Raw genomic sequence first — 27,288 nt, 5'->3', positions numbered from 1 at the left:
AGGATAAATACGTGAAGCATATATTACGGACATGCATGATTTCTCTGTCTCGTACGTATGTAAAGTGAATAGTAGAGACACATATTTATGAGAAACTGGAAAAGACGTTCCTCCCTTCTCCTATTGCTCAGTCAAAATCAGCATAAAAACACGATGACAGGCAAGGAGCACCGCCAGGCCTACAAAACAGTTCCTGTTATCCTTTCCCTTGAAAAGTCCTGAACGCCAAACCAATGCAACTTCCCGCGCAAGATCTCATTTACCAATAGCCCAACAGGGCTCCGGTCGAGTAAGCCTTGGGGGCTTCGAGGCCTGTACCAACAAGATGAAACAGCGGGCAGACAGCCCCCCTATCCCTCTAGCAATACGCCCAGACGCTGCTTTCAGGATGTAGTATATACAGCGCCATGTCCCACCCAGACCAGGGGCGACGCAGGCGAGTCTCGACGTGTAGCTGCGTGAAGCATCCACTGGAGCTTCTTTCCGCGTCTTCCTCAGCTTACATTGCACAGCAGCTCGGCCTCTAGGATAAATTTGCCCTCCTTGTACTTCTCGCTGGACTCATATGCCTTATCGTATTTCCAACCAACGACTTCCTTACACTGGCGGCAGCTGATGTCACGCACTACGTGGCGTCCCGTGGTCATGTTACGTTCGGAGGCCTCGCCGGCGTCGGTGTTGACTACAGTGTTGAAGAGATAGGCTTTTCCATGCTGCCCTCGGAAGTTCTGTTCGTCGAGGAAGGTTGGACACATATTAGCTTACAAGTATCCCAGCTTGCGACTGCGTGTTTGCGAGGGCTCGAGTTGGGGAAGGAGTAGGAGGATGCGGGCGGGCAGGGAGGTAGGGAGCCATGTTCTACGACGGCGGCAACGATGTAAGTGGAGATGAACTTACTCGGCTTATGATATCGTCAGCATTGGCAAGGTGAGCCTTACAGTGCTTGCACCCATAGATCTTGCTGCTACTGAGATATGTATTGTACGCGAGCCCCATGTTGAAGAGATGGCGATAGGCAAGGCAAGGTACGGGAAAATCCGGTTGGCCAAGGGGCGCTTGGGTTTCTTTTCAAGAGTAGTGTGCAGGTATGTATGCTCCTCTGGGATATTGTTTGCTGATGTTCCCCCGGCCTCGTCTACGGGGCGGCAAATGTCTCTCTAGGCGAACCAGGCTGTTTGTAGTAGATCTACCAGTCACTGTGGACGACAAGGCGGGGAGTGTCGGGCGGTTCGACCAAGATAACGACGAAGCTGTGGGTGTGGATAACGACAGCTGTGCTTCAAGGATGTAGGCAGGTAGGTTGGTAGATGCCGAGCTCCTTTCCCGATTATCGATTCGGCAGATTAGGAAAGACAGGCAGGCGTGTCAGGAACGCTGTGAGGGTCTTTTTTGGTTTCTTTACCCAGAGTCGGTGGAGAAGGCAGTTGTAGGGGAGCCGACAAAGGCTGGAATCGATGTCGGAAGCAAGCAGCCGCTGAGGCCTTGGGGTTCACATAGGCTTGTTCGTTCAGCTTACGGCGCAGGCAGAGGTAGAATAGACAGACGAGAGACTGGGCGAGACGAGCGAGTAGGAAGTAATGGTCACAAGGGCAGGGTTTCTTCTCTTTATTTCAAGTCGGGTAAAGATGGTTATTGTAAATATTGACAATGTACAGTGAGAAGGTTTGAGATGGATGTTTTCACGCGCGAACAGCCTTTGCTTACCTCGTGGATGGGAAAGCTGTTGTCGTCCGTTGGCGGGGGATGGAATGATGCACTTGCGGTGATAAGATGGGTTGACGCAAGAGAGTTGGAAGAAGCCTGGGCCTGGCCTGGCTGGCCTTGCTGGACAGTGCCCCGGCTGTAGTCTGCAGCCCAAAAAGAGCTTGAGCTGATTTTGGTAGCTGGCGGCGGCTGGCCCGCCGACTGCGAACCTCAGCCAGTGCTCAGCAAAGACATGCGGTCATTTGCCTTGTCACTGCGGGGTAATCAACAGCCCCCCCTCCCCCCTTCCCCCTTCCCCCCAAGCTACGGGCCTTGTGGCCCGCCGCCCAAGTGACCACCTGGGGCCAAGCGCTTCAGTTCTAGCAGATGTATGCCAAGCCCCACGTTTCCTGCGGGAGGTAATCATGTCGCGGCCATCTGAGATAACCACCACCTGACCGTATCGTGTCAACTGTCGGGTAATTGCACTACCCAACGATACGAGAGATGCGAAGTGAGCTGATAGTAACGTACGGGCCTCGATACAATCTCCCGGCAGCTTTCAGCCCTTGGGATCTGGGGATATACGAGGTGGGGGGTCATCTCTCAATTCCTAGATAAGCAGTTCCCCGAACTCCGCCCATAAATAACTCCAGCTTGGATGGATTGATCATCAAGAAGCATCTCATCTCGCGCTTACACTCGATACTCAAGACAAGAATGCAACCGTCTGCCTGAATTGCGTCTAAAACTAGATGTGATATTTGGCTTGTCTTGGGAGATGCGCCTAGCCCGGAGATATATATATGTTACAACTACCGAGTCTTTAACTCAGCCCTCGAAATAACCCACGCCGCCAAGACGACGCAAGGGATGCGCCTGTCTGTTCGCAAAGTCCGTCAGCATCTGATCCGTTCGAGGGTCGGCCCCTGAAGCGAAGATGCGGTCGTCTAAGTTTAGAAACTTCATTCGCCAATTCTTGGAAAGGTCAATCCGAATTGGGCCAGAGTATCCTTGGAAGGTTGTCAAATGGCTTGATTTTCTCCCAAATTAGACACCCTAGAACGAGCTCACTTATATTCCTTGCAAACCCAATTCTCGAAGCACCGGCAGGAACATGATCTACTGATGCCAACCTGTCATAACCCTGTCTCGTAGTAGCCGTGGACGAGGTAAGCGGGTCATACAAGTCAGTGCAAGTCACAGTAGAGACGAGATACAAGAAAGTTTGGTAGTATGTCGATCGTATCATTCATGGTATTTTTGGGTTTGTTCTCGCACAGGCATCTAGATATCCGTGTCCTATCTGCAACTCGACCCAGCCCCCGAACAGGGGGCAGTAGATACAGGCCTCTTTGACCACAAAGAGAGTCAGGGTCTTCTTCTTCCAACATGCCGAAATCAAGTATATGTAACAGGGGGTAGCGGTCCGTTTTACTTTTCCAGACCACAGTAATATGCACAACGAAAATGGTAAAAGAAAGACGAGAGTCGATCCAAAGAAAAAAAGGGGGGTGTTAGAAGCCAACAATGTACACAAATCGCTTCGCCAATTCCCAAAAACCCATTCCACGCCATACATGGTAACAGACGAGTAAACAAGGCTTCCGGCTCCGAAAACAAAACCTTGACTTCTTCACCAAGTAAAGGCTTCATCCACAAAGTCAATAGTACCGTGGTACTGCCTCTTGCGTACAGCCGCGCGCACTTCGTCGCTGAGTGCACCGGGGCCACAAGTAGACACGCCCATGGCGCCGACTTGGTTCTCCATCTCAATAGACAGCAGGGTCTCGATGTTGGGTCGACCCGGGAACATCTGAACCGTGGACGACGGGCTGTGAATCTCCTTGGTAGATCGAGGTCGGCTGACGAAGAGCATGATACGCAGGCACTCACGTCGCTTGTCCATGGCGAGAATCTCAGTCATCCAAGGTCGGATCCACTCCAGATGCTCAGGGCTCTGGATGATCCATACGAGAACAATCTTGCGAGTAGCGACGGTGCCGTTGGCGTAACCAGCAACGAGATCGCGGACGTGAGGTACTTGATGGGTGATGCCCACACCACCGGCGAAAAGCATGGCTGTGCCGTAGGAGTGCATCATGTGCAGGCCACCGTAGGGGCCCTCAGCGTAGCAGGTCGTCCATAGGCGGCCATCAGGGGCAGCGGCAGCACGTTCGTACAGGTTCTGCGTCATACCGGTACGGGCGCGGATCACGTAAGAGTGGCTGGTCTTGCGCAGGGCCAGGATATCCTGGCGGTTCATGGCAAGCTTCTCGTCGCTCAGATCCTCTGCCTCCTCGCTCCACGCGATCGAGAAGGGATGTGATTGCCAAAGGCTGATGGAGGGCATGTACAGGTACGCATGCTGGCCAGCCTTGAAAGTCCAAGGGCGAGCCATGGTAACGGTGACGCGGCAGGCGTTGCCAGGGAGCGCTTCAACGAGAGCCTTGGTGCCACCGCTGCCAAAGTTGCTGTAAGCGATGCGGCAGAATCGCGCGAACCGATCAGCAATCCAGATGGGGATGACAGGGATGAGCCACTTGATCTGGGGGTATTTGTAGATATCCAAGTGGTACCAGAGGCCGACGATGGAGATGATAGCCAGGAGAATGTGCATGATCTTGAATGTCTCGTAGAAGGCGTGTCTCGAGACGCTGGCGGCCTGAATAAAGATGGCTACGAATGCACAGGTGGCAATGAAGCCATAGAGGATGAAAGGTGTCGACCAGATGGAATCGAAAGCCTGGCTCCAACTCTTAGCATGGGCAGAGACGGCCAAGAAGGCCATGGTGTGAGTGACAGCCTCCAAGGCGACAATTCGGCCGAACCATCTGTGCATGAGGTTGAAGGTGTCAAAGGAGAATCCCAACCACGTGATAAGAGGGTTGTTCCTGCCGGCCATGACAAAGAGAGGAATCTAAGGGAATATTAGCACGTGGCACTCACGAATTGTTGCAAATTAGCTCAAGCTGGACTTACCATGTTGACAACAGCCAGAGTACCGCTTCGGTTCCTCAGCTGCTTCCCTGCGCTGGTGTAGTCGCCATCCCAGGGAATGTCGATTACACAGAAAGCAACGTTTGTGCTCAGGTATGCCAAAAGAAACAGGAATTGGAATCGCGTAGGCAGTGTGCCCATGTTGGCAGCACTGCTGAGCTGAAACTCGCGGTTGTGGCGCTTGCGGAACATGGGAGAATATAAGATGTTCTTCTTGAACCACGACACCTTTCCTGAAGCCTTTGCAAAGTAGTACTGCGTGTCGTTTGTCAGGCCAGTAACGGTGCGCACGTATTTGGTGAGTTCCGTCCATATCTTCCAGATGATGAAAGCGCCCGAGACCGCAGCGCAGATGAAGATGAGGTAGTGCGATAAAGCGTCGTTCTCCATGCCTGGCGTCCATCCCTTGGCCAGACCAGAACCGGCAGCAACAGCAGTGCCCTTCTGCGCCGTTGGCGGCGTGCCTGTCGAATTTGTCGCGTTTGACATGATGTCGGTGTTGTGAATTAGATGCTGTTATGTAAGCAACTGTGAGAAGATGGTGTCCCGTCGGGCGGTCGAGGTCTAGGCCCGGTGAGTCCTAATAAAAAACACGTGCTGAACAATCGTGCCTTTATGTCCTTTGTGTTGTTTTTCCCTATCCTTCTGCAATTGATACAATGTTGATAATGGCTCCGGTCCGATGAGGCATGTGAGGCCGGGTCGGACAAACAAGGATCCACTTCAAGCGGAATGAAGTTGAATTGAATGAGAGGAATCCACGACAGCCAGCTGCGTGCAAATGAGGGCTTGCGACTTGTTTAAGTGAGTGATGACGGCAGTCAAAGGACCTAGTTGTTGGCCCGGGCGGAAATAATCGAGCAGAAGACAGTTTGGCTAGCAGAACATGAAGCCCCGAGAACTGATCCGCAATCCCAAGACAGAGTGAGCGTATCTCTCGTGGGGCACGGTCACAACAGTATCTTTATCTTGCCCGATAAAGTCAAAGCCACCTGGAAGGAGGAAAGAGTTCGGGCGATTGCACCAATGAGTGTGAGAATGACCGGTTGTCAAGAGGGAAGAGGGATCGGACGACAGCAACCGAGATCGAAAGGATTGAGTAGATGCCCGAAAGAAAAAGGGTCGAAAGTCTATCGGGGTTTATCGAATGTTGCAGGAGTCGGAGACGGAACCGGTAAGAAGGGGAGGAGAGAGGAAAAAGGGAAGAAAAGGGTACGTAAGAAACGTAGACGAAGTGAAAAGTGAGGTAAGTAGCACTGGGCTAGTAATGCAAACACAGCTTGGTCTGCTCTGAACGGGCTGGCTAAGGAGCGCAACAAGGACGGGTTGCCGGCCAGAGATATACGAAATAAGGAGGTAATCAAAGGCCTTCCCCAGTTTACTCTGGATTGATTACTTGCTCGTGCGTGGATTTGGCGGCTCGCTGCCGGTACCCTACCATCCACACCTGGGCAACTGGGCACACTGGGTCTGCAGCCAGAAACAGACGCAGGAGGGGGGCAGTTCTGGGCAGTAGAGCCCGGCCAAGGTACTGGGCAGGCACTGTCACTGGGCTCAGGGCTGGTGGCCAGAGGTCATGACCGACACACTGCTCCACCTTCGTGTCCACAAGGGACCACCACTGCACAGAAAGAAGAAACTTGAGCCGCTAGGTGGGATCAACAAGGACCTGCTGGGTGCTGGGTCTCGCATCTTCGTCCAGGTACCTTACACCTTGGGAGCTCAGGGCCTGTAGCCCCGTATCCATGCTCCTCCCCTGCTCCCCTGCGCCATTGAGGCGCCCATTTGCCATTACGGAGAACCCGCACATTTGCCGGGGTTAGGTACTTCGCAAGCTCTCCGAATTAGACCAGGTTGCCATCTATGATCTGATAAGACTGCCTGCACTTCAAATTGACAGAACCATGGCCTGATCAGTCGGGGCCGCTGTACGTCAGAGGCCATCCGAAGGCTTTGGTCGTGGGAGGCATATTGGTTTCTTCTTGTTTTAAACGAGGGAAAAGGAAGCACAGCGTTGCCGCCCCCGGCCCCTACACCTTGTTGAGCTGCAGCCATCATCAGAAATTGATGCGCACAGCATGTACCGCCATTGCGTACGTACGTCGCAGCCAGTCGTCGTACACGCTGGCGAAATACGAGGCTTGCTCAGCTCTGCTAGCCAGGGCATTTTGCCTAATCGGACTTTAGACTGAAATCTAGTGCACCTTCTCGGGGAGCGGCTGCATAACCCCGTCACCGTTTATGCACTTCTGCAAGGTACGGGCCTTAGTTTTTACACACCTACCAGCTGACTGTGCCTACAGTAAGGCCCTAAGCAGCGCCGCCAGAAATCCTCCGACTCGACTAATTCATCCTCTTCCACTCACCACTGAATGACTGACTCGCTGAGCTGCCCTGTCGCACATTACAGGGTCAAGCCAAGCCGAGAACTGTCACTGAGCCATGGAGTCCCTGGGCTGGATTGATGCCAGTGTTATCAGGTGGGGTGGGCAACTTGTCCATTGCATGACGAGGGTTCCTGTTCGTTGCATCAATGCCCCCTCTCCCTGTTCCTCCCCCGGTCATCACCAAGCCTTTTCGTCCTCCACGAATCAGCTCTTGTATTCGGCAGAGCACCGCCTGCTTCTGGCCACTCAGTGACGCCAGTCCAATGGTGGGCGTCCGGCGGAAGCGTGGGCTGCAACTGTGGCTGGCCTGTGAAACAGTTTAAATTTTGCACACCAAGACATGTCCCCAATAAATCACAGGGATAGGGACAAGAGCATGGCCAATGAAAGCCCAATATACATGCAACCCCCAGATCATTCTCCAGCAATCTTCTTCCCGCCCAGATACAGAGGCCAATCTGCACGCAACGTTGGATTGTCGGAGGGGGTTGCCTGGGTGTCTGACTGTCTGGCTGTTTGGCTTTGTGGTGTGAGTGGTCTCGGCTTATGAGATCCTTTGAAATCTATGATGATCGCTGCGCGAGTGCGAAGCTACAGACGGCATGCGGCATATGTAGCCCGCTGGTCACAGCTCTATCCCAGCGCCATCTACTACACACATACGTACATTCCCGTTGCCCATCCCCCGCTGCTATCCTTCCCCTTGCGGAGATTGATCCCATCTGCCTATTTTACATACTGCGTCCAAGGCTCTTGGTCAAATTAATATGGGATATCTATGTGAGATGCCAAGCCGTTGCCCAGATGGAGGGATCAGATGTCACTAGCCGTGCGGTGGCTCGATAATCGGATGGATGGATTCAAGACTTTACAATAGGTATCGTCAGTGTCGGGTCCGGGGGCGCAAAGCGTTGGCGAAAGCTTCCAAGCTCCGCTGCGCACGACTATATCAAACCCTGCCCAGCAGCCTGGGTCGATTTTCACTTCTGCAGCAAAGCGCCAGGCGTGGGCTTTCTGGCTTGTATGTGTGTGGCAGCAGATCTGCGCTCTAGGCCTGGGGATCATCGTTTTCGTCTGAAGCTGTCTCTGGAAATCCACAGAAGCCACCACCTGTAACGTGTTTGCGGACGCTTCCTTGGGAACCAATCGTCTTATTATCACCACTCCTCCTACAGGGTCTCTGTACGCGGCCGAGGATTCCTTTTTTCCTCCTACCTGGCAAATCTGCCGTTTCCAAATCGTGCCAGGGAACCAAAACTGCTCGACTGATGAGCCCGCCTTCCCCAATTGCGTAAAGTACGCCAGGCAACTCAAGCGTCAAACCAAAAAAAAAAAAAAAAAAAAAAAAAAACCTAAATAGGGCACCACCACCGGCCCTTTGGGACATTCATACATGTACCTTGCCCTTATAGGACTGGTAGCGCAAAGATCCTGGCAGGCTGGCAGACTGGGAACAATCGCCGTCGTCCTTTCGCTCATTTAGAAAGCCCGACTAACATGGGAAGTCGAGACGAGGCAATGGCAGGTGGAGTGATCTTTTGGGGTGTCAGATCGACCAACGTTTGAACAGGTCCCTTGGCGAAACCACCAGCTGTGGACATGAAAACAAAACCTCTGATATCCATTTTGCCACGCTGCAAGCGCTACATGCTTCCCGGTAGGTAGTCGCTCAGCGTGCAGGTTTTTAGGGCAACATCCACTTAACCAGCCGTAATGTCTCCCGGTTTACAGTACGATATTGAAGCTGGTCGGGACGGCGCTCAAAGCTTGGTTGCTATAGGCAGGCGCCTAGACCACGAGAGCATAGCTTTGGACGTTTTAAATCGCACTCGTTGGTTTTAGCCAGATCTACTTGTGTTCGACCCGGATAATCTGTCGTTGATTGGGTGCGGTCTGCTCGAGGAAACAGAAACGGATCGCATTTTGGCCCTTGGGGGTTTCGCGACTGCCCGCCGGCCCGCCGCCGCCGAATGAGTCAGTACAAACCGTATCGTGACCACTCTATACTTATAGTGCTTCCTTCGTTTTCTCTTATCATAAACGCAAACGACCAACCGTACCGATGGACCATGTATCAGAAGACCGAAAAGGAAATGCTCTGATAAGATACTTTCCATCAAGTTTAGCAAACAGACCGCCCTCTAGACCTCCGGCGCTCGTACAATCAAAGCTCAAACGCACAAGCGGTGGGATCGTGACTCTGGGACACAGGACAGTGATACACGATGTTGCTTGTGCAAGTAGGATCAAATGGGCCCTCAACAAGGTTGTCCTTCAGCCGCAATAACAGATGTGAATACTCGAATAGAAGAGTAGTGCCAAGTACATAGTAGCACAACCCTTCCATACCGAACATGCATTCATTGTAACGTCGAATTGCCAGGTTCATATTTCCAGTGTGCAGTGTGTTGCCCTTTGCGGGCGGTGAATAATTCACCGATTGGAGGCAGCGGGCAGGGCGGGTCTGCCTGCATTCCTGCCTCATTACCCTCCCGCCTTTTTGGTGTTACAAGATATCGGGGAGCACGACCGAAATGGAGCACTCCACCGGCGCTTCTGGTCTTTTCTTCTTTTCTCCTCTTTGCATACCTATCCAATTGACTGGCTGTTCGTTCGCTTGCTTCACTGTGTCTCTGACTGTTTTTTGGTTTGGCATCCCTGGAGACACAGAATTCGACCAACGGGCTGATGCTTGTTTGCGTCTACGGCGAGACGGTCGGCCTTTTATTGGGTCCCCTGGGGAAACGGAATCCGCCAATGACGGGGCTCTAGGGCAGCCACCGGGAGTTCCCAATCGCTGGTAGCGAAGAAGGGAATTCGCATCGTTCGCAAATCACCGCTCGGCTGATGATCGACAGCCACAACCCGCAGCACGTGTAACGTCGCAGTCGTAGCGACGTTAGGGGGGATTGTGCCTGGGCAAATTGGGAAGAAGATGGAGGAGGCAGATCGGATCACCCACAGACATTTCACGATGCTCGGCACAGGGGGTTGTTTTGGAAACTCATTCGAGGCAAGTTGAGACGAGACGAGACACACACAATGACGACGGGTGTGGGCGGGTCCCCTCCCCAAAATTGGAGGCTCTACTCTGCCTTGTCGCCAAGTATCTGACAGCTGAGTGCATTATTCAGACCTCTGTCATCCTTTTGTTCCGTCTGAAGTTCCAACGGCGCGGTAAATCCAAACACAGCATTGATTGATACGTCGTTTCAAACATCGTGCTGCTCGCTTCGACTTGTACGGTTATCGTGTGGGTGGGATCACATATACACGCTCAACATGCCCTCGATATGGGGCCCTGCCATGCGATTTTGGTAGCATTCGTGCACTTGCCTTCTCGTCCATGCCGAAAAAAGATGCTCAGCATGGTTTCAGATGCTTGGCAAAGCACCCGCAAGAGGGACCATGCTCAGCTCGTTCGACTCATTCATATCCACTCAGCCTCGTCACTGTCACCATGTACACGTATGTGTAATTTCTGAGTAATCCTCGGTAGGCATCCAACTGGTTGGGTCGACGTGCCTGTGCGTGCTTGCGTGTATCTTTAGCAACAACAACAGCAACCCCTTGCAGGCGACAGCCGACTGGACGGACCCCCATTTCGAGCATGCGGCTCAAAATATGCAGGATTGCTTGTTGGGACTTTTCGACTTATTCGCCCCTTTTGGGAAAGGCTCCCGCCAATGCATGGACGCTCGTCCATCCCCAACCCACCACATCGTATCCAAAGGGAAGAGCGATATTGACTGTGACGATACGCAGATTGTTTTAAAATACACATTACCCACTCCCACTCTCCGATATCCCATCGTCTTCGTACTTTTGACTCCTTTGGGGGGCGGAAGCGGACGCTAACAATTGTCCGTCCGTCTTCTTCCTGTATTACCGATTGGTCGACGTGGTGGTCCACGATGATGTTGGTTGCCCACTTAGAATTTAGACCTCGTCATTCCCTACTATCGAGATCCTCCAGTCTTGCCGCCCTGGACTGGACGCAAAAAAAACAAGGTGGTCCATTGCAATGATACTCTACTCGTCCCAGGCAATGTTCTTCGCAGCCCAATCGTAAAATGAACTCCTCTTGAACTCCCACGTGGATGCCCAGGAGATTGTAGAAATGCATCCCTGGTGTACTTTTTGATCGACCCACGCCGCCACGGGGAAGAGAGAGAGGAGAAAAGGAGCCCCTCGGTAAAGAGGGCTATAGGAGATGATGGCTAAGGTGAATAACCGAGGTAGGGCAGTATTTGCCGGGGGTAATTGTTCGGCAAATCATTGGTGTGAAAAATAGTACTACACAAATATCTACATTCATATTGATGCATACATATCGAGAAAGTTGTTCTACTCGGGCTGCCTCGTTCGCGTTTCAGAGGGGGCGAGCAATCCTCCGAACTTTCCCGTTAATTGGCAGCCAGCAGTGCCGTTGTCACGGTGAACCAAAAGTACACGCGTCGCTTCGCTGCGAAGCATAAACGACGCACAGCAGCTGCCTTAAGAAATATCTATTTATGAAACGTCGAAACGTTTTGGACCCAAACTGCCAAAGAATGGCTGATGTCTGACAGAAAACATTCAGACAGAGAGACAGAAACTTGTTCAAATGCCAAGTTCGTCATCGCTGTGTATTATTAGATCGCCGGACAACCGGACACGACGCTTCTCGCCAAGCGGTCGCCCATGACTGACGCTGCTTGACGTCTTGTAGTGATGCCGAACTGTCGCCGCCTTGACCTTGGACTTGGAACGGGATGTTGTCGCTGCTGCTGTCTGGGCCTCGAAATTCTCCTTCTCCTCGCCGCCGACCCAGGCGAGTTCGTCATCGTAACCGGCCCCCGCGGCCATCGTCGTCTTGGCTGTCGGCCGCATGGAACATCTGCGGTTACTGGATGTGGGCTTGAGCAAGTTGCACTGCTTCGGCTGGAGCGTTTGATGACGACGGCCCCGCTGGCTCTCTTCGTCTGGACTTTGTCTTCCTTTATCGCTGCCGGCTTTGCCGTGGTGGCTATCAACTTCTTCTCCGTCGGAATTCGTAAACAGATCTGGAACGGGCTCTGTCGGAACCGATGGGCTAGCCGGCTGAGCAGTTGTAATAGAAGGCAAGGGACTGGTATCGCGACTTGCGGCTTTACGCGCTGTCGAGCTTGACTGCTGAAATCTCCCAGACCTCCTGTGTTGTACCTGCTTTCGTCGTTCCGCCGCAGGACTGGCCGCGACCCACTCGCCAATCGTCTCTTCCCAACGGTAACCCAGCAAGAGGTCGGTAGTAGTTGCTACTTGTTGCTTTATTCTGTGTCCGTCGTTTGCTGTCTCTTCCAGTTGCTGGTGGTGTGCCGAGACGAGACTTTCGGCGTAGACGAGGTCCTTTAGGTTGCTCGTCTGCTGCGCGAGGAATAAGGCCCCGGCTCGCGTGATGCTGTTCATAATGTCTTGTTCAAGGCCCAGAAGTTGTAGATCCCGACATAGACGCTCCAAGTGCTGGTATGGTGCATCCGAGGATCCGCGTCCACAGATTCGGGCGATTTGCGAGATGAGCGAGATCATGCCACTGTAATGTTGAACGGAGTCATGAGTTGACACGGCCTTGCCGCCATTTGGCGGCGACGACCCTAGGCTCAGCTCGAAAGCGCTGGTGAGTCTAGAATGTACACGCTCTGTTCGTAGGCTCGATGAAGAAGCAAGAAAGGCGGCCAAGTATAACAGGTCTTTTGTCATGTTGGAGCTCCGGCGCTTACGTCCCTCCACCTCCATGAGGCATCCAAAGAAAGTATATGTGATGTTTTGGCTGATAAAAGCGATGTTTTGCTGCGAAGTTATGGGTTGGACCTCGCCGACTCGAGTCGCCATCTCTCCGACGACATTCATCGCGGAGAGGATAGCCAATGAGCGGCTTATGGTCGGAATTATATGCAAATCTAGTTGGGTATGTGTCTCGGTCTTCTGACTGACGCGATGGTGCCTGCAAAGGCTGATGACGGCGGTGATCAAGAAATCGATGGCCGCCAGAGCTTTATCTCCTCTGGACAGGACCCGGTGAGCCAAACCCCAAACCCGCTCGAAACCCCCGGTAACGAGCCACTCGACGGGCAGAAAACCATTCGCCAATAGCTTTGTGTACTGCCGCAACAGAAACGAGTGTCGACTGAGCCCAAGCGAGAAATTCCAAAGGAACGAAAGTGGCCGTAAGGTGTCGTTCTCTGCGAAAGATGCATCTGGCCCGGACGGGCTCGGGTACTGGCGTTGGATGAGCACTTCGATTAGGACCTCGGCCTCGGCGGTTGCCTCGTATTCCGTGCAGAGATCGATGACCAACATGCAGAAATCGTCGTTCAGAAGACCCTCCAGCATGGCCTCCCGCACAGCGGCGATGCCATCTGCTCTGGTGACTGTTCGTAAGTGACTCCAGCCATGTCCAGAGGCGCCCAATGTCTCTAATTCATTATATAACCGCAAAGAGGTGTCGGAGCTATTGAAAGCAGATTTGGTGCCGTTCTGTTCCGCTTCGTCCAGTTCCCAGGCCTGGACGCCGGCGATGTACCAAGGCATTTTCTTGAGGCACATATCCAGGAGAGACGATGCGCCCTTCGTCATTTCTTGCTCCTGCGCCGTCCCCTTCAGCAGAGCCTCTAGGCTCCTAAATATCGACTCGTAGTCACTGTAGCGGGCGGCCGGAACCAGGCCCTTCAGACTGGCCAGGCGGTCCTCGAGCTCACCGCGCTTACTCGCGCCAGTTTTCTTCCTCCTGGCCTGAGATGAGCTTGACCCCTGAGAACCCCGAAACTGCGAAACATTGGCCGGAGAGGGTACCTCTTGACCTCTCGCGCGGCGCACCAACGGCGTGAAAGCCACAACCTCCCCGGGTGCCGGAAGATCCTCGTCTGCCACCTGAAGCTCTCTGGCGGCCCTCAACTTGACAGACAGGGGCTGCTGCTTAGTTTCCGAGAAGGAGCCTTCCGAGACCGAAGAGGAAGCTTGTCGTTCCGCGGGTTTTTGCTGCTGCTGGGCGTACGTATGCCGCATTTTCTTCCGCGGGAGCATCCATTGGCAGTCGGAACTCTGGCGTTTCCCTCCCGATTTCCTCCTTCCGTCCTTCGTTGTCGGCAAATCCGTCGCCACAGCAACGGCAGCGGCACCAGGCTCCGGCAGCGACGTCAACTCTTTCCTAAGGAGCGCGAGCCGCGACAGCAAGGGCCGGAGCAGACGGTGACACCGCGAGGCGGTCCATGGCTGGGGCCGGTCTGGTTTTGTTGCCGTTGCCTTGGAGAGCCGGTGTCGCGAGGGCTGAGGCGTCTTGTGAACGTCCATCGCCCGTTCTAATGATGCTGAGGCAAAATCGATTTCTCCAAAGAATAAATGCTCAAATTCGATACTCCTTATTGCATGGCGAAAACTGCTCTCTTTCAGTGCTACGGCGTAGATATGGCGAGTTTGGTGATGCAATGTAGCGATGCTATGCGATGCAGAAATATTTCCTGGATGAATGAAAGTTGCCGGATGTCGGGTGAGGCGATTCCATCCAAATTGATCCAAAACGGAGTCTGGGATGAAGCAATGGTTTTCGTCTAACAATATGTGGTCATGGAGTTCGCGATGGCAAGGATCTGGAAGATAAACATGTCGTCTGGATGATCGTCGTGAGAAAAGGGTTAGCCTGACCAGTGAGATGCCCCCATATTGTTTATTATTGACGTATTTCCTATCTGGGCGTAGTGCATGATGGGTTAGGTAAGCCTGCAAAAGCCCCCGCCAATTGGAAGCACCGACTTAGGTACCAAATAACGTAATCATTTTTTTTCCCTCCCTCTTCCTGTGAAGCCGACTGCATGTAGCCAGTGATAACAAGATGTGGCGAGGCTCATCTCCGTCTTGATTAAGCTCCCCCGGATTCAAGGATAATCTACGACACTACTGGTACAAGCATATAATATCGAATCTGCAGTATGTTCCAACTATACACAGGTTCATCTGGTAATACTTTTATCAATTTGAGCAACGGGTGAATGACGGGATTTTCTCGTAGAGGGGCTGAGGGGGGCTGAGGGGGCTTAAGGGTCTGCAAGGCTCGCCAGGTGGCTTGTGTGGGCACATTTGCTTTTCCTTTCCGCAAGTCTTTTCGGCATTCGCAATGTGGGCTTGGCGCCCCTCGCCGTGCATAGTTGGGAGAGAGTTGTCGCTGTAGCCAATGAACAGCCCGCAGTAGACCGCTCGCTGCAAATCATTTGCAATTGCCTGCGAAATGTGCGGTGCATGTGGGAGAATGCATCAGATCGAGGCCCAGCCAGTAGGTCCAGAGCCATCGCCGCGCACACGCACCAGAAAATGGTCAATGGCCATGGTCGATGACGAGTTACATGCTGCGAATTGGTGAGCTATGTGCTTGCTACCCTGTGGCGTATTAGCATCCGTTAGCCTGGGAGCCGATGCTCGCTCCTCCGGGGTACCGGGGACAGCCGGGAGGAGGGATTCCCCAATTTGATTTTTTTGCACGCTGCCTTTCCGACACAAGACATCTTTCTGTAAAGCGAACTGGGAGTGAAGAAAAAAAAAGTTATGGGAGCTACTCACTTCCACACCTCACCCTCCCACCATAACTAATCCCACGCTTTCCTCTGCCGTTATACGACCTCAATCGAGACGACCATTCATTCTATTGACCTGTACAATATTTTCTTGGTCTGTCTGTATATCTGTTTTAGACCGTTTCTTGCATTTCGCCGGCCGTTATTCGAGCTTCTGACAACGTCCTTTGCTGGTCGTTGCTCTCGTGCTTGTCATTGCACCTTCCCGACCCGAATTGGACATACCAATCCCACCTCGACGGCCATAGACACCAATCCTTTGTAAAAGTTTTGTCCTGCTTCACCATGGCTACGCAAAAAGAGACCCCCGCTTCGAATGCCCGTACGTCGTCGACCCCGCCTGCTGTGCCTGCAAAAGCTTTTGTGCTCTCGACTAACACACCTGTGACAGAGGAGGCAACCCCCGAAACTACCACCAATGGTCAGGCCACAGACTCTACTGAGGTAGCAAAGGAGCCCTCGGCTGAGGAGGAGGACCCCGAACAGGCTGGAGAAGGTGAGCTCGCCTCAGATTGAGCATTGGGCCAATAAGTGGTCGGTACTAACCTATGCAGATGCTCTGTTCCCTCTGACCATCCTCCTGCCCCACGAACCACACAAGATCCACGTGGTGGTAAGTTACCAACTTCATACACAAGGCATTGCACCTGGACGGCAACTAATACGCAATTTCTGTAGGCGTCTCCGCAGGAGCAAGTTCATGAACTGCGCCAGTCCATCATCGAGCTTCCCGCAGCATTCCAATACTCATGTTTCCACCTCGAGCACAACGGAGAGCGCATCAACGACTTTGTCCAAATCTCCGACGTCCAGGGCCTCGGTGCCGAGTCCGAGATCAAGCTGGTGGAGGACCCCTACACAGAAAAGGAGGCCAGGATACATGTCATCCGGATCCGCGACCTGATTGGTGCTGCCGGAGACCGAACCGATACCCTCCATGGCATCATCCCCGGTACTTGCTTGTTCGACGCTGTCACGGACTCCGGAAAGGACAATGACAACGCCAAGGCAAGCGAGTACAGCTTCGACGCCCAGGCCGATGTGGCTGCCACTATTCTCCCCAAGGAGGAAGAGCCAGCACCCAAGACAGTAAAGTCCGTGGCGCTCTCGTCATGGAACCCTCCTCCGTACCACCTGCGCCAGAAGGGCCATTTGCTGTATCTGCTCATTACCACAAACGAGGGTGAGCAGCACCAAATCACTTCGCATGTGGGTGGCTTCTACATCAACAAATCCTCAAACAGCAAATTCGACCCTGCTCCTCGCGCTGCGCCCAAGGGCGCCTCGGCCCACTCGCTCTACACCCTGCTCCAGGAGATCTCGCCTTCATTCAAGGAGAGCTTCAACGAGTTGCTGCAATATAGCAGCAAAAAGGACCCCATGGCGACCTTCCAGATGACCAACGCCATTCCGGCTGCACCGTGGGTTGTTCCCTCGGTAAACTCATCCATCACTCAGCACAGCTCAGATATCACACGCACGCAAGAGGGTTACCTGATTGCCGGTGTGGATAACACTGATACTCTGCGGGACTGGAACGAAGAATTCCAGTCTGCCCGAGAGCTGCCAAAGGAGACGGTGCAAGATCGTGTCTTCCGCGAGAGGTTCATGTCGAAACTCTTCGCTGACTACGCCGAGGCTGCAGCCAGGGGTGCTATCCTGGTTGCTCGCGGTGAGGTGACACCACTTAACCCGACCGAGGGCCGCGATGCTCAGATTTTCGTCTACAACAACGTCTTCTTCTCTTTTGGCGCTGATGGTGTCGGCACTTTCACTTCGGAAGGAGGTGACGACGCTGCCCGTGTTGCTACTGGCAAGGACGTTAACGGTGTACGAATCGTGAACCAGCTTGACATCGACGGGCTTTACAGCCCGGCTACTGTCGTGGTGGACTACCTGGGCAAGCGCATTGTTGGCCAGACCGTGGTTCCTGGTATCTTCAAGCAGAGGGAGCCGGGCGAGAATTCGATCGACTATGGCGCTGTAGAGGGCAAAGAAATTGTCGCAGCCGACGAGCGATTTGCCCAAACGTTTGCTCAATTGTCCAAGGCCCTCCGAGGCAAGAAGCACGCTGTCTGGGACAAGGATGGCAAGCGTTTCGATCTCGAAGCTAGTGTCGAGACCAAGGGCTTGATGGGTACCGATGGCCGCAAGTATGTTCTGGACCTCTACCGCATTACGCCTCTCGACATCTCCTGGATGGAAGAGGTTGGCTCGACTGAGGGCAGCGAAGAGCCTTCTGATTACCCGCACCGTATGACGGTTCTGCGACCTGAGCTTGTCGAAGGCTTCCGAACGCAGAAGTGGTCTGAATGGGTCAACGCCGAACTGGCCAAGCGTCAAAAGCAATTGGCTGAGAAGAAGGCCAAGGAGATTGAAAACAAGGATGAATCCAAGGAGGAGTCCAAGGATGAGCCGGCCAAAGCAGCTGATGCCAAGGCCGAGGATGCGTCCGAATCCAAGCCTGAATCCGAGGATGACGATAAGAAGGCCGTCGAGAAGAAGGAGGGCGAGACCGCAGACGAGGAGGAAGCCGAGGCTCGCCTTGACGCTTCCGCTTTTGAGTTCTCACTCAACCCCGATGCTTTCAGCGGCCAAGTCCCCCAGACCGATGAAGAGAAGGCTGAGATGGCCGCAGACGAGGAAGAAGTCAGGAACGCATGCAAGTATCTGCGTGAGAGTGCTATTCCTGAGTTCGTCAACGACGTCAAGAACTCGGAACTGCCTTTCCCTATGGATGGCCAATCTCTCACCCGCATGATGCACAAGCGAGGTATCAATATCCGATACCTTTCTAAGGTCATGGCAATCTGTGAGGGCCCCAGACTCAAGTGCCTTCGCGAGCTCTGCATGCAAGAGATGATTGCCCGATCATTCAAGCACGTTTCCGGCAACTACCTGCGCTACTTGCCAATGCCCCTGACGTCGGCTTGCATTGCTCACCTTCTGAACTGTCTCGTTGGCTTTGGTCTCAATCCTAAGCCTACTGCTGACATTGATGAGACTCTCAAGGCTTTGTACCCGGAGGCCGATCTTTCGTTCGCGAAGGTCACCCCCGAGAGCCTTCGCAAGGAGATGGAGGAGCAGACTCAAACCCGGTTCAGATTCACCCTCGAGTCTAACTGGTACACAGAAATCAAGCCCCTGCAGTTGCTGCGCGAGGTTTCTCTCAAGCTTGGTCTCCAATTGCAAACCAAGGATCTCCAGTTCGTCAAGAGCGAGCCTCAGAAGGCAGAGGCTGATAAGCCCGCTGCCAACGGCGCAGCTGCCAACGGCGTCAATGGTCAATCTCAAGGAGAGAGCAAGAGCAAGAAGAAGAAGAACAAGAACCGAGAGGGCTCTCCTGCTTCTGCTACCACCACTCCCAAGGAGCCGTTGACTTTCACTGCCGACGACATTGTGAACATCGTTCCTATTGTCAAAGACTCTGCCCCTAAGAGCGCCATCTCCGAGGAGGCTCTCGAAGGCGGCAAGCACTCCATCATGCAAAACAACCGAAGGATCGGACAGGAGCTTCTGCTCGAGTCCCTCACTCTGCATGAGCAAATCTACGGCATTCTGCATCCGGAAGTTGCCCGCGCTTATTCTAGCCTGTCCCAAATCTACTACCAGCTTGACGAGAAGGAGGCTGCGGTTGACTTGGCCCGCAAAGCCGTCATCGTGTCAGAGCGTACTATCGGTGTCGACTCTGCCGAGACGCTCTTGTACTACCTGAACCTGAGCTTGTTTGTCCACGGATCCGGCGACAGCAAGACGGCTCTGATCTACGTCAAGCATGCGCTTGACTTGTGGAAGATCATCTACGGCCCTGACCACCCCGACTCCATCACCACCCTCAACAACGCCGCCGTGATGCTGCAGCATATGCAGGCTTACCACGAATCTCGCATCTGGTTCGAGCAAGCCCTTGCTGTCTGTGAGCGCGTCATGGGCAAGAACAGTTTGAGTGCGGCTAGCCTGCTCTTCCAACTCGCACAGGCCTTGGCCCTGGACAAGGAATCCAAGTCTGCGCTGGTACGCATGAAGGAGTGCTACACCATCTTCAAGGAGACACTGGGTCCCGAGAACAACAACACCAAGGAGGCCGAATCGTGGCTCGAGCAGCTTACCCAAAATGCCGTTGCTATTGCCAAGCGCGACAAGGATGTCCACGCACGACGACTCCGCGCCGGGATCAAGTTCCCGTCGCGTAACTCGGCCCTCACCGGAAATGTCGACCCCGTGGCGTCGATGCAATCCAGCGGACGGCCCAAGGCACCTGGCACCGATGCTAGAAGCATTGATGACTTGATCAAGTTCATTGAGGGTAGTGACTCGCAAAAGAAGAGTACCAACAAGAAGCGATCTGGCCGAGGAGGTCCTCGTGTTGGCGCCAGCAAATAAGTGGCTATTTGCATAGGTGCATCTTTTTTGAGCAACCAATTATTGGCTGACTGGGGAGGAAATGTTTATACAGAGAGAAAAGCTGCATATAAAGAGGGAAAGGGTTGAGGGAATAGTGATGATGAGGGATGATCTGTACCATACGGAGGATGGAGGGAAAATACTTTTGCAGATACGGCTGGAGTATATCTCGGTGCTTCGGGGGGTTTCTGTGCTGCTTTGCTGGGAGCAACTGCTTGCTTGCTCATAGAGACGTGACCGGTTGATCACGACGGCTGCATGAAGGGTACGACTGGGAAAACGAAAAGCATTTGGGCATTTTCTTGTTACATCACATACATCTCTTCTGCGTATGTGTGTATTTTTTTCTGTTGATGATGCCATACATACTTTTGGCGACCACCCCACTACCCAAACAACGGCTGCGACGACGAGCAACCGCCTCTGCAACGAAATAACGAGCTTGGGTTTGCTACTTGTCGGGCGGGCTCTTGATAAAATAGAAAATCATCTTCACTCTACGGGCTGTACAATCGACTGTTGTAACTAGTGACGGCGTATGAAGGTATGACATGAAGACACTTCTATTGTGTACAACGTGATGCCTGTTTACATGTAATGAGCATATTTAGCACTTTCCATTGACACTAAGGTATGAATTCTCTCTGATTCAATATCAAGCAGATCACAGATACATCAACGTATCTTTCACGTATGAAAGTTAGGCAATAAGCACCTATTCCCCCTGTCGCTCTTGCTGAACAGCAGCATGAGGCACCTTGACCTGTGCTCGTCCTAACTGACCTCCAGCTGTCAGCCCTGGAGGCTGTCGAGATAAAGATCCACTATTGGTCTGGCTGGCCACCGGAGCCAATCAAATTTGTTATCGCATGGAGTGGGGTCAATACTGATAAAAAAGCGCACTAGGCCAGTCACAGCCGACGTCCAGCCCTAGTAGCGCCGCGCACATTTTCGAAGTGACCGACTCGCACTCAATCGATTTGCCTAGCGATCCATTCTACTTTTCGTCACCAGTTCTTCAATTCCGCATCCCCATCACCAAACCACCCCGTCTCTGTACAGGAACAGTCGTCGAGATGGCCAGTATGTTACCACCCGTGCCACGCCCTTCGCTCAAGCGATTTGCAGAATGGGAATGCAGTTACTGACAGAATCTTCTGCGCGCAGAGTCAAAGAACTCGTCCCAGCACAACCAGAGCAAGAAGGCTCACCGCAATGGTATCAAGAAGCCTAAGACTATGCGTTACCCTTCGCTGAAGGGAACCGACCCCAAGTTCCGACGCAACCACAGACATGCTCTGCACGGCACCATGAAGGCTCTGGTACGCGATTCCTGACTCTTCCCACCGATCACCCGCCGCGACCAGAAAAAAAACCTGCCTCTGATTGTGACGGGTCAACGATCATCCGGGCCGATGGCTAACAGTTCCCTACAGAAGGAGAAGAAGGAGGGCAAGCGTGAGACCGCATAAGAAGTTCGCCCACAATTTTTTCGAGTTTCGGAGCAGGGCTTTAGGGAAGGCAGCACATGCCACGGCGTGCATCGATGGCGAGTTCAGGAACTTTTCGGACCAACGACATTTCACGGGTCCCGGGGATATATGATCATGCATTTGGCTGTCTTTTACGTCAGAGGACTGTCTTCAATGGAGAAGATTGAATCCAAACTGGGCTAATGAGCCACGATGAACAACAACCAAACCAGCCCGTCCGCTCGCCCGCGTCCGCTTCCTCGCGTGCCTCTCCGATGCCGTTTCCTCCACCGAAGAAGTGATTCGGGCTGCGTCGTCGTCCAGTGTGAGATCCGAACATCCATTCGTCCCATCCCATCCCATCCTCGTCCCCATTACCTCAATCCCCCATGAAAGTGACTCGAACGGAGCACAACGCAAGTTGCTGCTCCGAACGAAAACCGGCATTAGTGTGTACAGCTGTGGAATCACTCCCTTGTCCAACTGCTGAAGGAATTATTCTTCGTGCCGAGAAGAACTCTTTGTCCGTCTATTACCAAACGCCTTTGCTCAAACGGTCCGATTGCAAAGGCGTATGAATGCTGGACTACATCCCCATCATGATATCGTTGATTATGTCTGCTCAACTCCAGAGCCTTCCACGTGCCAGCAGAACAGAATCTCTGCATGCGTCATTCAGCTGACCTATGATAAATAAACCTGATACTGTTTCTACCATTGCCAATGAGGATTATGTGTTGAACCAAATGATTGCACGTAATTCTTTTGTACACCTACCTACCAAAATTGACATATGACGGACCAGTCGCAACTGCGGAGAGACCGTGAAATTCCTTCTGCGCCAGCTCAAACTCAGCTTCGATTCGCGACGCTGTCATCGTCTCAAACCCCTTTCTGCGGACATTGGACTCTCGGTGGCCCGACTATTGGGCTGACGGTTCCATCTGGCGCCGACTGGGTAGATTTGGCAGTCGGGTGCAGGCCGCTCTGATGGTGTTTCTTCTACCTGTCAAACGGTGGTGTGGGCTCCTGGCGCTGGGACTCCTCCGGGCACTGGCTCGAGAGCAGTAGAAAATGTGGATCTATTGGCACTTGTCTTGACCGAGTTGGGGAGCTGTGTCCTTTCAGGAGGGAGCGAGGAGAAATAGGAGGCCAGGTAGGTGCCCTTGGTGCCTTGACCCTTTTAACATCAGTAGGACTGCCCGGTGGACTGCCCGCTTATGCAAGTGCTCTTTGCCTCTTCCGTATTCATGCACGCATAGATACCACCTGCAGGCTTACCTATTCCATTCTGGTACGTGATATGGTATAGGTGGGCTTTTTCGGCATTCCCTTTTCTTCTTCTTTTTTTTGCTTTTTTTATGCTTTCAATGCCCTTCTTGGAAATTGGGATAGGACCGTCAGGAACCGTGGTGGGTTTGATTCATCGGCCAGCCGGGCCTGTAACCTTGGACGGTTTAGAGTTGATGACGATCTGGGGTGAGTAAACAGCTGGAACTGTTTGAGACCAACATGTAGATACTTGGAGCTAGATATGTACATAATCTTCGATAGTAGTGTGTGTTATCTAAGCAACAACTCCTTGGAGACGAAGCCTAGGTAAGTATGTATGTGGACAATTGCGGTTGACTAGTTTCGTGGCCAAGACTTGGTAAGTGAATAGATGACGCCCTTCTTCTATGGCCGTGTGTAGGTGCTCCCGATGCGGCTTTATAGGCGCAGACGCCAAGCACAGGCTAAGGACGAATGAGCGGCCTGGAAGAGGCTCAGGCTCTGTGCGGCAGAAGTGTTTGGGACGCCGAGCTTATTGGACTGGACATTGGGCCAAGGAACGTGTGAGTGGCTGATGATACTCGCAGAAGCAGGCAGATGCAATGGCCCGTGGATGGTGCAGTCCCATATGCCCGACATTCCTCCTTTGCTGCTATACGGTGCTGGCGGAGGCAACACACCACTTTTAGGACGCTGTACGACCGATTGGCCATGTACTGTCCTGGGAGAACCTTGGATCGCCCCAGACGGGACCAAGCCCAAGATATAGTAGGTGTGTCCCAGCCTGGTATCTAATACCGGGATCCCGCATGTCAAAAACAGCATTGTCCCTACACGTACCCGAGCTCGCAAATATTGTACTGGGCGTAGGTGACGGATTGACAGGTGTCTACATTGAACAGGTTCTACCGAGTCACCCATAGCATAGATGTTAAGGTTCGCTAGGCCTAGTCACTCCTATTTCGATTGGCACGTAAGCTCGTCGTCGTCGTCGCATTGGATGTTCGTGTTCATCTCATATGGGGTGGTAGAGAAATCGATCAATTTGGTACGTTGTAACCCTGGTGGTAAGGTCTGAAGGCCGCTCCGAGTCCCGACTGGTCGCAAAGTGGAAGCTAATGGAACCCGCTAACGACCTACCGCTGCGCAGCTCACAGCTCGCTACGGGCTTTCCAGGCTTTCCAGGCTTTCCAGGCCTACGAGCGCCGCCCGCAGAACGACCCTAAAGCCCCCCTAACTGCCTAACGACTGCCCCTAGAGTTCAGCCCCATCCAGTTCAGTGGCATTTCCTCCAAGAAACATTTGGTCTGATCAGGGAAAGACAGGGACCTGCTGTCCCATTGAATGTTCCTTTCTGCTGTTGGATTGAGACCTTATCTGCTGCTTGTCTCCATAAGTTTTTTTTTTTTGCTGCAAAAAGCTCACGCCCAACCTGCGGGCAGAATTGCATACGGAGGTGTGCTGCGCTCCCTCTTTTCTGTTGCAATTGACAGTCAAAGCCACACCATTTGACCACTTTCTATAGACCGTACTCCCTACTCTTGTGATCTATTCTGGCCAGTCTCCCAGTTCTCAGGCAGGTCGAAAGTGTATTCCATCGAGGCTTTGTTGTTGCATCGCCCTTGGAAGAAGCCATCCATCGAGAATCTCGAAACAGTGCATTACCTGACTCCCCCTTGTCCATTCTTTCACACGGGCCATCGATCGCCCCCGTTCCGGACCGCAGGGGTCTCTCGTCGTTTCACATTGCCTGCCAACCCTGCCCGTCTTTCCCTTTGGGGCTCCTCGACTCGACTCGACCGACAAAGACTGTCTGCCTTTCTGCTGTTGTGTGTCGTCTGCATCCTGCCTTCGCCTCTGCTTCTGCGCCTCTGCTTCATGAAGGTGTGCTGGACAGTCTTCCCGTTCAGAGAACCACATTTCCCCATCTAGCCGACCCTGCCCGGGCGATTAGAAATATTCCCCTTTCCGACTTCTTGTCTCATCCCCCTCCATTCATTGTCCTGCTGCTGCAGCCTTTCAGCTAGCTCGCTCTCTTTTTAGCATCATCTTCAAGAGCACATCCCATCACACACACCAACAACGTGCTGAACAGAGCAAAGGCCAAGCAGTCAAGATTTCCCCATCTACCAGCAAAAAGACCAAAAATCGTTGCTTGAGCCAGTGTCGTCGTGTAAGGTGTCTCGCGAGGCAACCTCTATGCTAAATATGAATCGGAACAGCACCCCGGAAGCCAACACGGCCTCGTCGCTTCGCCCGCCGTCGGCCAGGACCTCCGCCGCCGCCCAGCATAACCTGCGAGCGTCTGCCGACATGGCTGCCATGGTCGGCAACCCCCCTCGAGCCGAATCCGCCCCTCGTCGGACTTCTACGGCCAGTCCCAGGGCCAAGGCCAGGGCGGCGCCGATGCCGACCCCCAGGACAAGATGACGCAGCAGTGGATCGCCGACATCGACCAGTACGAGACCACGCTGGAAGAGATGGCGGCTGCTACGCTGGACCAGGACTTCAAGGACGAGCTGAGCGCTATTGAGCAGTGGTTCCGTGTCCTGTCCGAAGCTGAACGCACAGCTGCCTTGTATGCCTTGTTGCAGCAGACTACTCAAGTCCAAATTCGTTTCTTTATTCAGGTTCTTCAGCAGATGGGCAAGAACCACCCCATGTCGGGCGTTTTGTCGCCCGCCAACTTTGATAAGGGTCAGTCTCATGATTGGTGCTGTTCGTATTTTTCGGTTTATTGATTTTCGATACTAATTCTTTTGGCTCGCACTACAGATCCTATGTCGAACCGCCTTAGCGATGCTATGGGCAAGCTGAACGTCAACTCGACTAGAAACTCGATGTCCCAGGCCCAGAACTCGACCAAGAGACACTCTGGCCTCGACCCCTCGACTATCAATGCCATGTTCCCCGATGCCGCCGCTGCCATCGCAACCGAGAAGGCCAAATTTACCCAACAGACTGGAAACCAGCCTCCGTCGAACCGTAACAGCACTGCCGTCGACGTTCGCAACTCCCTCGCCGCCCCTACAATTGCTGAAGAGTCCAACGGTCAAAACCCCTCTTCCCCCTGGGAAGGTGGCAGACCCAACTCTTCTTCTGGCCAGGCCCCCATGGGCCAGTTCCAGCAGCCCCCGCCATCTGCCGGCCTGCGGTCACCCAGACCCCCTCAACTTGGTGGCAACCAGAACATCCAGAGCACCACTCTCACGACCGGCGATAAGCAGGGCTCCGATCTTCCTCTTCTTTCTCCCTACACCGCTGGTGGTAACTGGGCCTCTATGGTGAACACCCCTATGGTGGCCAACTTTCAACCAGGCGGCGGCCCTAACCAGGCTGACATGGTGGCCAACGCGACTGCCATGAAGCTCGCTGCTCTGTCTACTGTGAATAACCGTTTTGCGCTGGACGACGTACGAAAATATCGCCGGGCGAGATCTAATGATGCTCCGGGAGCAAACCAGAACCCCCCTTTCACCAGGTGTCCAGGCAGGTGGCATCCCTAATAATGTTGTGATGATCAACGAGCACGGACAGGTCATTAGCCGAGATCAGATGATCGCTATGCAGAACCAGCAGATGGGCAGCTTCGGTGCTCGCTCGCGACCCAGCTCGCCGGGCATTGCCATGCAAGGCGGCTTCCCCGGAGGAGCCATGCCCTTTGCTTCCCCTCAGAACAACGGCTTCCTGGGTGTCTACGATGGCAACCCCCTGTTGAGCGGTGGTCTTGGCATGGGCCAGATGGGTCTTTCGCCTGAGGGCTATCTGTCTGACCACTCCGATATGAACCGTGGCCGATCCCCGCGCGGTCGCCGTGGTACCTCGAAGCCCCCGGAGGACCCGACCGACCCTACTCTTTTGCAGGACATCCCCGCTTGGCTACGCAGTCTCCGCTTGCACAAGTACACGGATAACCTGAAGGATTTGAAGTGGACCGATCTGGTTGAGCTGGACGACGAGGCCCTGGAGAAGCGAGGCGTCAACGCGCTAGGCGCTAGACGCAAGATGCTTAAGGTTTTCGAGCAGGTCAAGGGTAAGTAAGAAATTTATCGAATCTGCGCCTCGCTATCAGACATGAACAGTGCACTAACAGCCTCACAGAAGCCAAGGCGGACGGCAAGCTGGCCTAGCCTTTTTCTAATGAGCGAGGAGCAAAACTTTGACAGTAGTTCTTAGCAGTTCAGACTTAACATCGGTAGATAATAACTAGTATCGAGAGGTCAGGCCACCCCTTTATCATCACTGGCAGGGAAAATTCAGGATACTCAGGGTGCATCTAGGGGGTTTCGGAGCTAGGATATACATGGCAATGCTGCTCTTCCGTGGATTTTGGAAGGGAAGAGGGAAGGCATTTGTTGCTTGATTGTTTCTTGGAGTGAAACTTTTGGCGTGTCAGGCGGGTTTTCTCAGCCAATCGATGAGAAAATCAAAGCATAGCGGATTTTGTTGTTGTTGACCTTTCCCTGTATTGTTCTGAAATTGTGTACA

At 53.3% G+C, this 27,288-nt stretch overlaps 6 protein-coding genes across 6 annotated transcripts; 3 read left to right on the top strand and 3 right to left on the bottom strand.

Moving 5' to 3' along the window:
* Positions 1-494: 494 nt before the first annotated feature.
* Positions 495-996, bottom strand: PG986_014779 (Yippee/Mis18; the record flags this gene model as incomplete). Its single annotated transcript, XM_066851001.1, has 2 exons — positions 495-728; positions 898-996. 2 exons carry the CDS (start codon positions 994-996, stop codon positions 495-497), a joined length of 333 nt encoding a protein of 110 aa, XP_066693239.1.
* Positions 997-3,319: 2,323 nt separating this feature from the next.
* Positions 3,320-5,172, bottom strand: PG986_014778 (uncharacterized protein; the record flags this gene model as incomplete). Its single annotated transcript, XM_066851000.1, has 2 exons — positions 3,320-4,603; positions 4,666-5,172. 2 exons carry the CDS (start codon positions 5,170-5,172, stop codon positions 3,320-3,322), a joined length of 1,791 nt encoding a protein of 596 aa, XP_066693238.1.
* A 6,500-nt stretch (positions 5,173-11,672) lies between these two features.
* On the bottom strand, positions 11,673-14,378 carry PG986_014777 (uncharacterized protein; the record flags this gene model as incomplete). The annotated part of the gene is made up of 1 exon (XM_066850999.1): positions 11,673-14,378. The coding sequence occupies one exon, from the start codon at positions 14,376-14,378 to the stop codon at positions 11,673-11,675; it is 2,706 nt and encodes a 901-aa protein (XP_066693237.1).
* Positions 14,379-15,937: 1,559 nt separating this feature from the next.
* Positions 15,938-20,035, top strand: PG986_014776 (intracellular distribution of mitochondria; the record flags this gene model as incomplete). The annotated part of the gene is made up of 4 exons (XM_066850998.1): positions 15,938-15,974; positions 16,044-16,148; positions 16,207-16,265; positions 16,331-20,035. 4 exons carry the CDS (start codon positions 15,938-15,940, stop codon positions 20,033-20,035), a joined length of 3,906 nt encoding a protein of 1,301 aa, XP_066693236.1.
* Positions 20,036-21,081: 1,046 nt separating this feature from the next.
* On the top strand, positions 21,082-21,561 carry PG986_014775 (60S ribosomal protein eL29). Its single transcript, XM_066850997.1, has 3 exons — positions 21,082-21,139; positions 21,224-21,378; positions 21,493-21,561. The coding sequence occupies exons 1-3, from the start codon at positions 21,133-21,135 to the stop codon at positions 21,526-21,528; spliced, it is 198 nt and encodes a 65-aa protein (XP_066693235.1). The 5' UTR covers positions 21,082-21,132; the 3' UTR covers positions 21,529-21,561.
* A 3,447-nt stretch (positions 21,562-25,008) lies between these two features.
* On the top strand, positions 25,009-26,996 carry PG986_014774 (uncharacterized protein; the record flags this gene model as incomplete). Its single annotated transcript, XM_066850996.1, has 5 exons — positions 25,009-25,103; positions 25,145-25,497; positions 25,576-26,213; positions 26,290-26,833; positions 26,902-26,996. The coding sequence occupies 5 exons, from the start codon at positions 25,009-25,011 to the stop codon at positions 26,928-26,930; spliced, it is 1,659 nt and encodes a 552-aa protein (XP_066693234.1). The 3' UTR covers positions 26,931-26,996.
* Between the last annotated feature and the right edge of the window lie 292 nt (positions 26,997-27,288).

This window comes from Apiospora aurea (assembly GCF_038362705.1).
Source record: "Apiospora aurea strain CBS 24483 chromosome Unknown utg000010l_segment0_segment0, whole genome shotgun sequence".
NCBI lineage: Eukaryota > Fungi > Ascomycota > Sordariomycetes > Amphisphaeriales > Apiosporaceae > Apiospora > Apiospora aurea.
The sequence above is the reverse complement of the archived record's forward strand: the minus strand, read 5'-3'. Positions and strand labels throughout refer to the sequence as shown.